The sequence below is a fragment of the Pogona vitticeps genome, chromosome 4, assembly GCF_051106095.1.
Source record: "Pogona vitticeps strain Pit_001003342236 chromosome 4, PviZW2.1, whole genome shotgun sequence".
In the NCBI taxonomy this organism is placed as follows: Eukaryota; Metazoa; Chordata; class Lepidosauria; order Squamata; family Agamidae; genus Pogona; species Pogona vitticeps.
The window spans coordinates 98,732,422-98,749,720 of record NC_135786.1 but is presented as its reverse complement, the minus strand read 5'-3'; the positions used below and the strand labels follow the sequence as shown (position 1 = coordinate 98,749,720).

Here is a 17,299-nt window from a genome sequence, read left to right as displayed (position 1 = left end):
TCAAGCAGATGGAATTGTTGCCTTACGATACTGCAAGCAAGATCCTGCACTTTGTGGAGTGGGTGCACAAAGCAGTGTGCCTGCATGGAACACCCTCATTGTGTTAGTGTGGTAAAAAGAGAACACTTGTGCCATTTCACTCTCCTAGAAGGCCCAGTGTACATAAGAAGCAGGGTTTTGGAACTGCCAACCCAAGTAGTTAAAGAGCAGCACTCAATCCATCTTTTTACGATTCCTTTACTGCAAGAAGTTCAAAACAAGAATAACTGTTTTCTGTGTGGGAAAATATCAAGAAAAAAAAGATGTTGCAGGTGAGATATAGTTTTGCCTGTATATTTAGTTAGTCTGACCTGGAGCTTTTTTTGCCTGAGAATTTGCAATGTGATTGCTTTAATTGGATTTGGTATTTATCTTGTTTCCACTGTGCTGTTTTTTGCTGCTGCTTTTAATTCGTCTTTTTTATGTTCCTTGACTTTTTTTTATTGATTGTGCTCTTTTATTATGCAGCCCAGCCTGATTGCTGTAGCAACAGCTCAACGTATGAATGAATTAAGTCACTCAAAGGACACATGGAATCCTTAAATCAGACACAAGACATGATTAGATCAAGTTATCGCTTTAATCACCCCCTGCTGGCATGGTATTCCCTACTGCTATCACACATGTTCCACTAATAATCTGGAACTCCCCTGCCCATCCACGCCATTTCCCAAACAACATTTTAAGCCACACACTTAAAATATATGCTCTTACTGATTCTGCACGGTCACCTTGGTCTCTGCTTGTATGAGTCAGATTGTGTGCCATGCCTTCTATTTGTAGAGCTGGCACGCTGATAGAGAACTATGAAATGGAGCTACTGATTCTTGCTGTGTGATCATTTCGCTTGGGAAGTATAGCCCTTTCCCTTGTTCGCAAATCAAATTCAGAAATGTTTAAGAAATCGCACAAGTCATTGCTTTCTCTTTAACTTTTTGTCCAAAAGGCACAAAGTGTGGGATGTCTAAAGAACAGGACCTGGGGAAAGGGGGTATTTTAGATACCCCAGGAGAACTTCAGGCACACTTCCCTTTCCCCCTAAATTTCCAACCAACCCATCCACATTAATTCGAGTCCATGCTACAGTACTTCTTTTCGGGCTCCAGACTCATCTCCAAGGCCGAGGCCCGTTTCCAAAGCCGCAGCCATGAAAGTGGGAAGAGTTTGAAAAGAAGCGACAAGATGAAGTTGAGGCATTTCAAATAGCACAAGATGATGACACAATGATGTATCCACCTATATCTCATAATGATTTGCTAGGTGGGTGGTATATAAATTGAATAAATAAATATCCCAGTTCATTTCAGCCACTGAGGCTATTATTTGACTCCTTCACTTCACTACTATCCTGTTTCCCCGAAAATAAGACCTAACCTGAAAATAAGCCCTAGTATTATTTTTCAGAATGCTTGTAATATAAGCCCTATCCCAAAAATAAGCCCTAGTCACGTGAAACCCCACCCTCCACTATTGTGCAGCAACCAGAAGATGACATGACTGTATTTGAATAAATGTAGATTGTTGTACATGAAAAAAAAACATCCCCTGAAAATAAGCCCTACTGCGTTTTTGGAGCAAAAATTAATATAAGACCATGTCTTATTTTCAGGGAAACATGGTATCAAACCAAATATCATGGACAATTTACTGTGTTCTTGTATTTCACTGCCACACTGTTATTTAACTATATTTAGTAATCTTCTTAATCTTTACCATTTCATGAATACTTTGTTCAAGGTGAGGTTGCTATATAAATATGTAGATTTATACCACTTTTAATGTTCATTTGCAAAAGTATATCCAGCACATGGAGGCAATCCATTTTGTTGTCATCACACCAACACTATGATTAGTTAATGTAATAGACTTCTGAAAAATCTGTTTCAAGTGTTGCATTATTTGTAGTGGCCAATTGCCACCACAAGAGAATGAAGCAAGAACAGTGAGCCCAACAAGATAGAGAGGAAAAGCCACTGGAGACTCTATGGAACTGCCATCCCTTGACAGGCCAGAAGAAACCTTGGAGGAAAACCCAAGGTTGAGCAGAGGTTGGGAGGAAAGAGAAGTGGTGGGGAAAAGAATTTGACCCACTGATGCCAAAGTTGCTCTCACCAGAAACCACAAAGAAGGGATGGTCAGTGTGGATGGTGACCTAGATGTACAGAAATGGGAAGATAATTAATGGAACCCCTTTCTCTCCTCGTTGGAGATAGAAGGCAAGTTACTGTCAGAGGTTGTTCATAGAGACTCCATCAGGTCATCGTCCATAAAAGTTAGTTCAAAGCAACAACATGACTCTGCGTTAGGTCTCTTTGGGGAAAGAATGGAAGGGAGGGTGTAAACTGTGAACCCTTACAGCATCTATAGGAATTTTCCATGTTGCCATGGAAGACAATGCATATACAGTGGTCCCTCACTTGATGACGATAATCCGTTCCAGCAAAATCGCTGTACAACGAAATCGTCGTCAAGCGAAAGTAAAAAGCCCATTGAAATGCATTAAAAACCGGTTAATGCATTCCAATGGGCAAAATATCTCACCATCCAGCAAAGATTCTCCATAGGGCAGCCATTTTCTGGTGCCTGTAATGTGAACAATCCGTCTTGAACACAGCGGGGAACCATTTTGCACAGCGGGTGGCCATTTTGAAACCCCGACGATCAGCTGTTTTTGATCGTCTTAAAGCGAAAAATCGGTTCCTGAAACAGGGAACCGATCGTCGTCAAACGAAAAAAACCCCATTGAAACATCGTTTTGTGATCGCAATAGCGATCGCGATAAACTAATCGTACAGAGAATTTGTCGTACAATGAGGTAATCGTCAAGTGGGGCACCACTGTACACTGGAAAAATACAGTGGTTCAACAGCTGCATCACATTTTCTAGTTCAGCACACAAAACAAAAAACTTTCTATTAAGGAAAAAAGCAACAAACCAGAGCAAAAGTGAATAATTTATTAGATATCTAGTTGCAACATTTTGCACAGCTGCTAGATGACTGCAAGGCCTCCATTGTTTAAAAGCCCATATGCACGTACGGTTAATGGAGAACTGTGTTGTATTTCAAGCACTTGTACTGTTCAACAGTCCAGCTGATCACACACCTTCTTCCCAAAGCTTGAATATCCTTGAAAGACATGGAAGTCAAAATGAACCTGGAATGATTTAAAGGCACATTAAAAGCACACACACACATTTCTCAACTGGAAAACTGAATGGCCTGGATCAGTGGTCCCCAACCTTGGGCCTCCAGATGTCCTTGGACTTCAACTCCCAGAAATCCTGGCCACCACAAGTGGTGGTGAAGGCTTCTGGGGGTTGTAGTTCAGTAACATCTGGAGGCCCAAGGTTGGGGACCACTGGCCTGGATAATGAGAGTGGAGGGGACAACTAAAGCTTGCATCCAGAGTTATGGGGAGACAACTCTGCTCATAAGACACTTCAAGTTCTATTTGTAGAAGGGGAATCCTGGATACAACTCAAAGAGTCTGTCTGGAATTATTCTATTTTTATGCCCTGAATACAGAATAGTGCACTACATATTAAATAAGACAGGTTAACCAGTAGGTAACAGTTTAGTAAGCTGTTTATAAGATACTGGTTCAACTGCTTTCCCACTCTAATATAGGACAGACTACTGCCAATTTATTATGAAATATTGCACCATCCAGGTATTGTAATTTTTATGATTTCATACATCTGTATGATTTTCACCACTTGGGGTTTGTTTGATTTTATCTACTGTTAACCATGCAAAACAGTGCACTGCACTAATATGGCAGTATATAAATTGCTGAAGTAAATGCAATAAATACTAAAAATATTCAAAATTCCTACTCATGAAGGCAGAAAAAGTATTATTTATTTTCCTCCACAGATTCCATTTTTCTCTTCAGGATATCATGATGTTGAATTTTTTTTCAGAGGGGTAGCCATGTTAGTCTGTTTTGGCAAAACAAAAAAGCATTGCAGCCCCTTTAAGACTAGTAAATGTATTTCCACTTGAGCTCCACTGATTCAGATACACTACAATATTGGAGGACTGCCAGACTCTCAGCTAGTACACAGTTTTTAACTCTACCAACGTAAGCAGAGCAGTTTACACTTGATGAAGGTCTGGCAGGGCCAACCTGTGTTGCTTAATTTAGGAGATCAAAAAAGTTACATTTAAGGTGGGAAACCTCCAAAGGTGGTACCCTAGGAAATAACAAGGGCATGGCTCTCTAAACTGTGTTACTCATGATCTACTAGTTTCCTGTGTAACACAATGCTAAAAAGGAATGTAAGAATTTTTTTTGCAGAAAAGAAACACACAACAAAAGGATACAACAAGAAAGGATACACTCTGCATGACACAGTATTACTGCAGTATTTTACGCAGGAATGTTTCTAAAGAAGAACAGCAGAATATTGTTTAATCTTTTTATTCTCTGTTGCAATGTTCATCGTTTACACTGCCTACTTAAAAACAGGGACTTTTAAATCTTTGGACTAAACATAATAGTAAGAAATGTGCACATTTTTGAATCCACAACATACCTATGTTAACGACTGTATTGGTACAAGGCCAGAAAATGCACAGATTCTGGCTTCCGAGTCTTTTTAAAAGCACAAGTGCTCCTCCCGTTTCCCAATATTTTTCTAAGACATCAGTCTCTGGCAGAAGTTATCGTACACCTCTGTATTTTTGCAATAATAAGCTAACATGTTCCAACTTCAATTCTGCTGCCTATCCAGATATCTGTGTGCATGCATGCACACGTATGTGGGTTAGTGAGTGACCAAGCTAACAGGCAACAAACATCCATACAAAATGTTCTGAGTGGTATGTCACATCAGGAAGACATACATCTTAGGACAACATTTGTAGTTTTTTTGCATAAAGCCAGAAATACAAACTGAGAAGCAGAGTGATTTCTGTAGTGTTCATCTTACTGAGCACTGCACTTGTCTTAGCAAGCTCAGTTTTTTATCTGGAGCACATTTTTTGCCTGCCAGGGATTGGAGATCTCCCCGATGCTGCCATGCAGGAAGGGATAGGATAGGGGGCAAGCACAATGCGACTCACTATCTATGTCCCTTGCAGTAGGACACATCCATCTTAAAAATGATTTGCATTGCTTTGCACTGGTGCTGTCAGTTGTCGTTAAATCTGCTGATTAATAAAAGCCAAAAAAACGGCAGTTATATAATCATTTTAACTTGAGATAAAGTTATGGAAGACATAACACAGCAGAATCCAATTTAATTTATAGATGGTATACTTCAACAGCTTCCCCAGTCTATGACAATGCAGGTTTCCACCTCTAGCAACCATCAATTTTGCTTCACAGTCTAACATTTAAAGATATTTTGGTTACTAGAAAGTACTACTGAAAGCATTCACACTATACCAATATAGGGAAACCCTTTGGAGAAAATGCCCAACAGAATCCATTTTACATCATCCTATATTGCACCCACATAGCATTTAAAATGAATGGAAATGAAATATGCAAACTTCTCATTCTATAGTGTTAGATTCAAATAAAGTATTTTTTGTTTTTGTTTGTTTGTTCTTTGTATAAGCAAAATGAGATTAAAAAACAAAGTACTCCATTTCATTAGCTCAGTCAGCTTCCATAAACATCTGGGTTAAGGAAGCAAGGAAGGCAGCACCTTCTCCAGTGCTGTAAAACTGTTTCTAAATAGCAAGGAGAAGTTGCAAGATAAGGCTGAAGTCCCTCTCCAACTTTTCACTCTCTCCTCTATTTAAAAAAAAAAACCTAGTAGAAGTAGAGATGGAGATGTGTATGAGTGAATATGAGAGAAATAATGAGCCTGTATTTGTGGCATGTGAGTGATGAAATAAGGGAAAGAGAGAAAAGGAATTCGTGTATATTGCATGGATTAGAGCAGTGGTGCCCAATCTTGGATAACCCGAGTATTCTTGGACTGTAACTCTCAGAAGCCCTAGCTAACACACCTGGTAGTGGAGGCTTCTGGGAATTGCAGTCCAAGAACACCTGGGTTACCCAAGGGTGGGAACCACTGGATTAGAACAAGAAAGGACACGATGTACACACCTACATTTAAATTTGTCCCCAACCACCAATGACAAGCAGGCCCCTGAAATATGTACCTATGACTAAAAGAGGCATCTTATCCCTAAGTGGAATGAGTTGGAAAGTCTCTTCTAAACAATCCTTTAGTATTTAAAAAAAATATTAAAAATCCATGCAGTGGTGTGTTTTTTTGGCTTTGTTTTTTGTTTTGCCATGTGTGAAAAAACAGTGAACTCAACTTATTAGCTAACTGTAGAGCTATTATTAATTAGTTGCAATGCACAGGAACATTCATTAGGGGCTTTTCAAGAACACGTGAGAAATGTGATTTCTCAAATTATTAAAACTGAGCTGATTTAAAACAATCTAACAGGAAGAAAGGCCTTAGGTTAAAAAAATCATTTAAAAAGGATTTAGAACTGTTGTTCTAAAAAAGAAATTACCCTGTTTCCCTGAAAATAAGACCTAACCTGAGAATAAGCCCTAGTATGTTTTTTCAGGATGCTCGTAATATAAGCCCCACTCCCAGAATAAGCCCCAGTTAAGTGAAACCCCACCTCCACCATCGTGCAGCAACACGAAGATGACATGACTATATTTGAATAAATGTAGATTGTTGTACATGAAAAAAATCCCCTGAAAATAAGCCCTAACATGTTTTTTAGAGCAAAAAATTTATATAAGACCCTGTCTTATTTTCAGGGAAACACGGCAGGAAACTCCAGGATTTGAGAATCCTGATGACAGACCTTTCAATAAAAAAAAACAGATCTGGCCAGAAAAACAAACCTCCAGATTTGGCCAGGAAAACAATGAAGACTCAGACTCTATGGCAAGGTAGTGTCATCTAGATATTTTCGACCCCATCTATCCAACAAACCAAGCAACATGGCCAGTAGTCACCTGCTCTGCAGGACTGTGGTTCTAACCATCTGGAGGACATCAGGTTGCCTACATTTGTTGAACTGAAACAGCTATTATTTTATTTTATTTTTTTATTTTAATTTTTGGCAATCTACAGCCATCATCTATCATCTGTTATTTATTTAACACATTTACATAAAGGAGGACATCCTGTTCACGGTGTATAGTTATGCCCAGGCAGCCAATGCTATACTATCAATTGTGTGGTTCATTTTGTGCCTGCTCAGTTCATGTTGTGGTTGAGCAATTGAGGCTGTGGTTCATGTCTGTGGAACATGTGGTTCATGTCCAAGCTGCGTAACTGTAAGTAGTTCTTGTTAAGACTCCCTGCAGAAGTGTTTCATGGATATTCCATCTTGTCACAATTTTTTTTCTATCATTTCCTTAGCTTCACATGTTATGCCTGCATAGTTGCACAACAGGATTTCAGCCATTCCATCTTCAACAAGCAAACTATCAGGGAGATTAACCAGAAAGAGAGGGAATCCAATTATATTCTCCTGCTGAAGTAACTGCTTCTCTCAGCAGAACGAGGAGGGAGACAATTGTGCCTCTCCCCAAGATCTGTTCCAGAAGGATGGGGATGCCCCAAAACAGAGTTATCCCCCAGGGAGCAAGACAGAAGTCCTGCCATATAACATTGGATTCTGCTGAATAGAAACATATAGTGTCAAAAAAGATAAAACAGCAAAATTCAGGAAGCAATTCATTAACTGAAAGGTTTAGAAAGTTTGTGCCTGTGGGTAAAAACAGCAATTTAGGTGTGTGACATACCTTTCTGAAAGCAAAATCTATAGGCAGGACCAAAAGTATAACCCTCTCCTAGAACCCTCATCATTTCACATTTTAACTTATGAGTTAAAACAAGTAAAGGATTGTTTTTGGGAGGGAATTATCTGAACAGGGCTAAACGAGTATTATCAATGAAAGTGTAAATTAGAACCCTTTCAATTTCTAGTTTCCTGTAAGACACCCCCCCCCCAAAAAAAATAGGGAAGACCATTCAATCACTTCTAGCATGAAGTAATGCAGTCCAGAGAAACATTTTATCACCTATGGGGTAACAAGTCAATTGCTTAAGCATTTTTTTTATGCAGGCATGATGGATTAGAGTGGCTTACCTTCAGGGGTTTTTACTCCTAGCTTTTCTCTTTTCTTCTTTGGAATCTGGCTTTGGTCTCGCTGATCGAGCAAATTGCTGTGTTTTTATTAAGGAACAGAAAATGCTTGCAAGAGGAATTCACAAACAGTGGATACTGTGCATGTTAACAGATTATGGAACTCGCTTGTCTTACAAGATACATTTTTTAAAAGTCTCCACCATTTATTTTATATAAACTGATCTAAAGAACCAAAGAATCTGCCAGAATGCTCATTTGTTAGTGCTGCAAAGGAGAAACAATATTAAGATTTAAAAAATAGGAGGAGATATGGTCGTTCTGATTTATTGTCTGAATTGTTTTGTTCTGGTTTTGATTATATAAAGTAACTTCTAAATAATATCTGTATGTGGAAAGTATGTTGATTTTTTTGCTTGCTACTGTTTTTTCTTTAAAAACTTTGTACTGTATCTCATAAATTAATATGCAAAACATACTGTTCTCCAGACTAAATAGCAACTTGGTCCTATAATATATACCATCACAAGTCAACCATGAATGCAGTCACATTCTAAAGTGCTAATGCACTGACTATATGCAAAAAGTTAATGAATATTTTATCAAAATTCAAAGCAGAAAGTTACTTAAGATTGAGAAGCACTGATGAAATTCAGTCAGTCCCAATATCCTCAATAACAGATTGCGTAACTAGCTGGTAGTTTCTGGAGCTAACCTGAAGGTCTTCAATTTGTGTCAGGTCTTACTGGCTAGATGCCAAAAAAAAAAAAAAAAAAAGAGGTACACTGGATAGTCCAGGGGTCCACACGGTAGATGACATTTTTGATACAATGCCACTGGTTTTCCATTTTAGCAATTAGAGTTTGGATGCAGTGACTGACTTTATGCCATTTGCCAAATGTCTTAGGAAATGAAATAAAAAAGCCAAGCTAACCCCAGTGGCCTTTTAAAAACTCCCTTCCCCTATTTAGAATTCACTCAAATTTTCACAAGATGTTCACTAGCCTGCATCAACTGATCTGCCGGCAATTTTTTTTCTTTTGGGCTCACAATCTCCAATAGAGATAATGAATTAGTACAGTCCTCACAGTCTTTATAGGACTTTCAGATAGAAATGTTTCAGCTGGTCTGAAAACAAATAAGTATTTTGTATGGACAAACAGGAAGGAAACAAACCCCATCACACTCTGCACTGATTGAAACCAGGCTTAATATTTCATAAGAAATGAAAGGAAGAGCTTTGGAAAAGGATACAACTACCATGGGTTTGTCAAACAAAACATATCCATTTACTTCTTTCAAGGCTTTTGACGCTGCTTTTTCATTAGGAAGCCCAATAAAAGCTTGTCCTTTCATACGGCCTTCTTTCATCAAGCGTATATCAAACCTAGGATAAAACAAGATATGAGTGTTTCTTCATATGCTTACTGTATACTACAGTAAATGATGGAAGGAAGATACAGTAATGTAAGGAAGTAGCAGAGATTATTAACTGATAATAAATTCTTCAGATCATATACAGAATCAACTAAGTCCTTTTACAATCAGAAACAAACACTTGCACCCACTTTGCATTCACCTTCCACTACCTAGGAAAGACCTACTATATAATTAGGAAGAGAAAAGTTTTTATAATTGAGGAGGGGAGGGGAGAGGGGAGGAGAGAAGAGACCCTTAAGAACATAAACTGTTGGCCCTGTCCCAGATTTCTGTGAGGCCCTGACAGAAAAGTGGTGACATATTTGTTTAAATGAAAAAAAGGGGAAGCAGTTATTTTGCCAATTCCCATAACCTATCTCTGCTCTCCAAGTATATTGTTGCATAAAATGTCAGTTCTGTTGACACACTGCATTCTTCAGCTGTCTCATTCTTTTCTTCCCCCACTGTCCTTAGTTTCCACCATCTTATTTGCCAGCTTTCCCTTGGAACCGCTCCATTTATTATCCCCATTATTTATAATTTCCAAAGTGCTGTGTCTCATTCAACAATCTCACTTCTACTCAAAACTCATACCACTGTCTTCCACTAATACATCAATTTTTCCCCTCACATATTAGTAACTATTCCTTCAGCATGTTGCCACCCATCTACAGAATTATTATTTTTTTGCTACTCCGCACTGGTGATCTTCAAGACATATGTTATTACTCTTTCCGTCACTTGGTCCATAAGCAGATGGAGGAAGAGCAAAAATCTTACTAAAAGTCGGTGGTAACACATGACACTCACCAATTTATTATGTAGCTCAATGGTAGCGCAACTGGTTGCAATGAGTGAACAAAAACCAAACCCACAGAACTAGTCGTACAGCCCTCACTTACATTATACGTTCCGTTTCTGATGAAAAGTCAATGTATCTTCCAAAAATAAATTTCAAATCCTGGAATTCAAATAAAGTACATAAGGAAAAGTGCTCACTCCTTGATACAAGAAGCAAATAATATTGTTCTCAAATCGTATGTACCTTTTCCTGAACTTGTTTAGACAGATTCTTCACATAAATTCGACAATTTGGATCACCGGGCTCATAGTTTTTGAAGACAGAAAGTGTTTGCATTTCTTGAATACAGAATGAGGAAGGTTAATAGTAATCTGCAGCTTTTGGATGCTTTCCTTATTTTAATCTCTAACATTGAAATAAACTATATGGATTGTACCTCAACTTGACATCAAATGACAAATCTATCTAAACCTTCTCAGCATTTCAAATGATAGCAAAGCATAAATATTTATATTGTGTTTCATAGCATTTTAAAGAATAAAATCACCTTTTTTTGATATCCTGCCTTTTTCTAGTTCTCTTTTAGAAATGAATTCTGAAGGTATTTCATCTTCTTCTTCCTCCTCCTCCTCTCTATGATTGGAAATTGGAACAGGAAATATTTTTCCAAACCCCACATTCGATACTTCATCAACCGCTGCATAAAGGTCTAAAAAAAGTCCAGAACATGTAATCAAGAGGTTGGTTATAACCCTGCTTCACTCAGCGCACGCCAAAAGAAATACTTGACATCAAGCTGTAATCCTGACATAAGCAGCCCCATACTTGAGATATGTGCTACAATCCAGTGTAACTTAAATATGCTTAAATGCACTGATTTCAATAGACTTTAAAGGAAGTTAAGTTTGTGCTGGACTGTAGCCACTATTTGTAAAGCTCTGAATGAAATACTGCCAAAAAGTAGAAACAAAAGAGATTTAACAGTATATATTCAAAGCTTCAGAGTTTAATAGAAATAGAAATCCATGGTTGCCGTCCCTAACAAAAATCATGCTGCAGCTACAGAATTATGGACAGAAATGACACAACAGGATGCCGTCTGTAAACAGTAACCACAACAGTAAAAACTTTTTTTAAAATGTTCAAAGCATTTCATATATACTGGAGAAGATGAGACAATACGACAAACCAGAATTCTGTACAAAACCTAGATTATTGGTCATAGCCAATACGCTGTTGCATGCTGCCCAACTGGCCCCACTTGCCTTGGAGTGGCTAAACAAACCACTTTAGGATACAATTTGCTAAGTGTGTCACATGAAGGCAACTCTTGTGTCCACTCCATTTTGTCTCCCTCCATAAAAACTAGAGAATATAGAGTTTGTTTCCAATTTGTTGAGAGAAATCCCCAGTGAGGACAAAAGTGCATACATTCAGATGACATGCTAAACAAGTTTGTGACTTCTCAACTAAAACGTCAGTCACTCGGCCAACAGACTGCACCTGCTTCCAACTACAATGACAACTTGAAATTGGTGAATAAGCAAACGTTTGTTACGTACCATTATTGTGCTCTTTCCCCCAACTTTTCTGAAGAATGGCAGGTGTGTCTGCAGAAATGTGAAATTCAATTTTTTTGAGGCCAACAGGCTGCAGCTGCTCAAACACATCTGAAGGTGATAGCGCTGGTTGCAAATTACTGTTTAAAATACATTAAGCTTATTATTATTTTCGTTTTTGAAATATTCCCATTCCAGTCATAAGTCTCCCCTCCCCAAATGGTGCTAATGTGCTACTCAAAATTATCCCGGGGTGGGGCGGGGCGGGTGGGGGATATGCTAGAATCTGACATGTTCCAGCAAATCCAGTGCAACACAAAGGGAGGATTAGAAATCTATAATTCTTGTTGCAGACTAGCCACTCAGCATAGAATAAAAAGCAGAAGTAGAAATGTCAAGCTTCAGAAAGTGGTAGGATTAAGGGGAAGTATATTAATGAATAGCCAGAACAAAAAAGATTATCTAAAGTGCACAAACACCATCTCTGGCATTTATTTCTGTACAATAGGTAATAAGGAAATCAACAAAGTCACTGTATAAAACTCCAAATGGCAGAAAACTAAGGTAGTCATTACATAACAATGCTTTGTATTAAACAACAACTCAGTACCTTTGTGGAGTTGGTAGGGAGGTATTTAATAAGTCTTTAATCTTTCTTCGTTTTCTTGCATGGCGCTGCTTTGTCGGTATCTGCCGCTTTGGTTGAAATGTCGCTAATTCCATCAGTTTTGCAAATCTATATATCACCACATGGAACATACATAGTGACTTTTTCTGTCATTAATTCTGAATGTGAAATAATAAGAGTTTTATAGGCAAAGTTTATAACATAGGAAATCTCCCCACCCCACCCTTGAATCAGGATTTTGAGCACAGAAAGAGTGGAAACCTGATGCATACAAACTTAAAGCATGGAAAAAGCAACCGGTTAGGCAGTTCACTAGAACTTGTTAAACTCTTCTTCGAAGGACCGTGTGACAATAATGTTCAGTTAAACTTTCCATTATTTTTTGTAAGTTTTCCTTCATCCAGTAGTCTTCTTCTATTTTCTGACTTATGAATGTTCCACTGAACTTTGACAATATTTTGCATTTTGATATTCAACTCATCAGTAGAGATGGGCACAAATTATCGCTATGTCCCAATTCATTTATCGCTGCTACAGGTGTTCTGCGGTTCATTGGTCCGCCCCCTCCAGCGGGCACCCAGTCAGAGGCAATGCCTGGAAGAGGTGGGACAGGGAAGCTGGAACACTGCCCCTGAGTGGGTGCCCACTGGAGGAAGCAGGACGCCAAAATGCCAAACATCTGCTGCAGTAGTAAATGAACCTGGCTGAATCATTGAATCAGCAATTCATGCCCATCTCTGCTCATCAGGCTTGCCTTTTGTTCTTTCAGCACTAGTTTGTTGCTTGGCAACTCACCAAACAGAGTTTGTGTTTCCCATGCTTGCTTTTGTATCTCTTCCAGCTGTCCTGTCAGCTTCCTCCTAGAACTCTTGTTCAGCACTAGACCATTACCCAAAAAATACACTGTTTCCCTGAAAATAAGACCTAACCTGAAAATAAGCTCTAGTATGATTTTTCAAGATGTTCACAATATAAGCCCTACCCCCAAAATAAGCCCTAGTTAAGTGAAACCACTCCTTCCACCATTGTGCAGCAACCAGAAGAAGATGACATGACTGTATTTGAATAAATGTAGATTGTTGTACATGAAAAAATTTAAAACATCCCCTGAAAATAAGCCCTACTGCGTTTTTTGGAGCTAAAATTAATATAAGACCCTGTCTTAAACACGGTATATACTTTAAAGTCTCACTGATTTCACCAGAACTTACAGACAGACAGACAGACAGATTCTCTACCACAGACGTTTCACATAAAGAATTAAGCTGAAAACTTTACTGTTATAAGTCAAAAAATGAGATGACTCTTAGAGGGAACAGCATTCTGCAAAATGCCACCAACCTCTCTTTGTCTTCTTCGTCAGTACTTTCATATTCTGACTCCTCTTTGCTTGAATCTTGATCATCCTCTTCTTCAGGCAAGGGAGGCTCTTCAGGAGGAAATGGTGGCATAGGAGGTGGTAGAGGAATATAGTCTTCATACTAAATGAGAAATCAAACCACATACACACCCTCTTTAAAACTGGAATGTGCATCCTGTTAAGTTCAAAAATTACCTGGGCTTGGAAAAATGCACTCGTCCACTCATATGTGATGACTGAAAAGTGCTGCTGGATGAGTCACAGCTCCCTCCCTGCCTGCCTCTTTCCCCTCCACCTCTCTCTCTCTCTCTAATCCTGCAGTCCTTCTCTCCCCCTCCCATTGCAAAAGGAAAACTGCCCTCTTCTCACAAGAAGAGAGTTTGAGTGGCACACAGAGATATAGCTCCGCAGGAGAATGTAGAGTAGTCCCATGATGGAGGATATGGAGATTCACTGCTCCTAATTTCAACCAAACGAGGACACATCCTAGGGTGGGAGGAACCGTGGCTCCTTAAGAGGCCAGGCACTTTTGCTTTCAGTTTTATTTTTGCTGGAGACATTCAAAAGAAAGACATTCAAAATACAAGCTTCATGGCCCCACAAATACGCAGGTAATAAAGCAACCCAAGTCTGAGGGTATAAATCAGTGATTCCCAATCTTGGGTCATCCGGGTGTCCTTGGACTGGTTCTTGTGCTAGCCAACTGGTGGTGAAGACTTCTGGGAACTGCAGTCCAAGAACACCTGGGGGGACCCTAGATTGGGAATCAAATGGACAAAAAAAGCTTGAATGTGATAGAAAAGAAATTATTGAGATGGGAATGGCTGACATAAAAATGTGCTTTTTGAACATTGCTACAGATGGCATATTAACATCAATGTCAATATTTGATACTTTCACATGGCCAAAAACATCCTTGGAAAGTTTTGGTAAAAAGGAAGTAACCGTACTTGTATCTCATTACAAAGACCTTTTGCAACACAAGGGCAAAGAAGACATAATTCAGAAAGCCCTGGACGAATTGTATGAATTCGAAATATGCACAAAAGGTCTGTCATCAGTGGATTTACTGGGAAAGGCAATGAACCACCATGGGGGTATGAGTCCTGTTCTTCTGAAGATCCTTAAAATTGCCTCTGTTCTACCAGTTTCTACAGTTAGCTGTAAAGGGGGTTTCAGCCAGATGAATCTGATCAAAAATAAATTCAGATCGTGTTTAGAGACTGAAAGCTTAGATGACCTTATGATGGTGAATCTAAATGGACTTCTACTACCACAGTTTAACCCTACTAAAGCCATCGATAAATGGTACTTCAGTGTTAAAACTATCAGGCATGTTCAAGGACACCAGTGCAACACATCTGACAGTAGTGCATTTTCTACTAAGAAGACATAGGTGAATACCGCGTACATAATACAATTTATTTTGGGTTTGTACGCATTGTTATCTAGAAATAAAAGTGAATAAGTGCCTAGTTTAAATTTGTTAACATAAATTGCAAGGTTATAGTCTGGTCATGCTGACTGGTGAAATTTTTGACTGACTGGTTTTTCAAGCCCTGAAAATTACTAAATGTTTTTTCCTCATAAATGTGCAACATCGAATCACCAAGTTTTCTAAAACCTACAACCTACTGATTGGCAATGATCCTATGGGATCAAGCACCCAGTGATATGGAAAAATTTGGTCAAAAAGGTACTGAGCCTATCTGAAGAAAAAGGCATTGCATCACTTTTGGACAATAGAAAATGTGTGGCATTCTTGAACCATTCATCCTACCATTGTACAAGAAGAAGCTAGAAATAGATGTTTTAACAGATCCTGAGTACGAGGCTTAACTATTTTTGTTACACATCCCTCCCCCTTATTTGTTCTGCATTATTCAAAGAAACTGTCAACATATAATTAAAAACTTGAGCATATCTTTCAGCACCATCAGTAATTCCTGAATTTCCCCTCGAAGAAAAATTCTCTGGAACTTCAGCCCACTAAATACTAGGCTACCTGAAAAATGTCCAGGTCCACTTCTCTTTCTCCTCTCTCAAAGTGGATCCAAAGGTATAGAAAACAAAGGAGGAATTAATATGGCACAAAGATCAGCCTTTGAAGGGGAAATACAGTGGACCCTCTACTTACAGACTTTTCGAGTTAGACTTCTTTGGCCGCAAAATTTAGGTTCGACTTGCAGCCAGAGAATCGACTTACAGACCAGAAAAAAACCAAAATGGAACAAAAATGGAACAAAAATGGCCAGTTACGGGATTATTCAGTTTTCAATGCATTGTACGTCAATGGAGACTCGACCTACAGACTTTTCGACCTGCAGACACCATTCCAATACGGATTAATTCCGTAAGTAGAGGGTCCACTGTAGTCAAAATTCCACTAGATTCATACAAACATTGCTCTAAGACCAAGCAGTTCTTTGGTTCCTGACCACCCACTTTAGAAAGTAAATGTATCTTTAAAACAAACATATGATGGCCAAAAGCTTGTTGCTTAACACAGTAGACTGCACTAGAGTAGGCTCACTGAATCAATGTGGACTGATGAGTCAACTCCTCTGTGAGTTACACTGACTCGAATGGGCATAAGCTACCTGTGACTTACTAAGCTAAAGTAAGTTGCAGTTAGAGTAGGTCCATTTGAATCAATGGAACATACAGAGGAGGTGACATACTAAATCCCAATAACTGAACAAGCCTACTTTAGTGCAATTGACTACACTAAGCAACGGTCTTTTGGCCAACATCACTTTTATTAACAAAACTTTGAATGCTAAAGTTTACCATAGGCGGCCGGGCAGTAACAGGTCCAAAAGGAGGGGGAAGATTCATTTTGTTCATAAGATGTAAGACCTGAAAATAAAATTAAAAATTGCAGCTTAGTATTCGTATAGCATTTCTCTTTAAAAATTCAATCTGCTTCACATTATTATGCCAATAATTCTTTATTGTCACAATACTCTAAGGATTCCACGTTCAATAATAAAATTACTTACAGATTTCTTGGTCCACACTTCAAAAAACTAATGAGAAGAAAACTGTATCTGAATAACAAATTCTGGAACTGGAAAAGAAGTGTGGAAGGTATTCTACAAATGATTTAAGTCATTCTGCATGTATCTCAAACAGGATTATTCATAAAATCTCTTTCTCAGCATAAATAAACATTCTTATTACAGGCAATGAATGGCTGAACATACTAAAAATCTAGATTTGCAGTTAGTCATGCTCATATTGCCCTCAAGAGCAAACATGACCCTTACTGTCCTATAGGGTTGCTTTCTCTAAACAGGTAACCCAGGTTGATTAGTTAAGTGTACTTTATTTCATTGTTCAAAATACAAGCACTGATAAGTTGCTTAGAATTGCTTCTTCGAAGATAATGCCTGCATGAGCATG

General features: G+C 38.6%; 1 protein-coding gene across 4 annotated transcripts in view; it reads right to left on the bottom strand.

Annotated features, from left to right (window-relative positions):
* Positions 1-2,974: 2,974 nt before the first annotated feature.
* RNPC3 (RNA binding region (RNP1, RRM) containing 3) overlaps positions 2,975-17,299 on the bottom strand; it is a 25,446-nt gene continuing 11,121 nt past the window's right edge. The window contains exons 6-15 of one of the 4 annotated variants that reach the window (XM_072998025.2): positions 16,685-16,753; positions 13,876-14,015; positions 12,517-12,642; positions 11,910-12,046; positions 10,895-11,056; positions 10,591-10,685; positions 10,448-10,506; positions 9,381-9,513; positions 8,130-8,206; positions 2,975-3,195 (exon numbers count right to left, since the gene is read on the bottom strand). In XM_072998025.2, the coding sequence (XP_072854126.2) occupies positions 8,132-8,206; positions 9,381-9,513; positions 10,448-10,506; positions 10,591-10,685; positions 10,895-11,056; positions 11,910-12,046; positions 12,517-12,642; positions 13,876-14,015; positions 16,685-16,753 (996 nt within the window). In that variant the 3' untranslated portion in view covers positions 2,975-3,195; positions 8,130-8,131. Of the gene's footprint in view, positions 3,196-3,423; positions 4,430-5,107; positions 5,196-7,241; positions 7,462-8,129; positions 8,207-9,380; positions 9,514-10,447; positions 10,507-10,590; positions 10,686-10,894; positions 11,057-11,909; positions 12,047-12,516; positions 12,643-13,875; positions 14,016-16,684; positions 16,754-17,299 lie in introns of those variants that run through there. The other 3 variants (XM_072998024.2, XM_072998026.2, XM_072998027.2) reach the window with 3 other exon arrangements.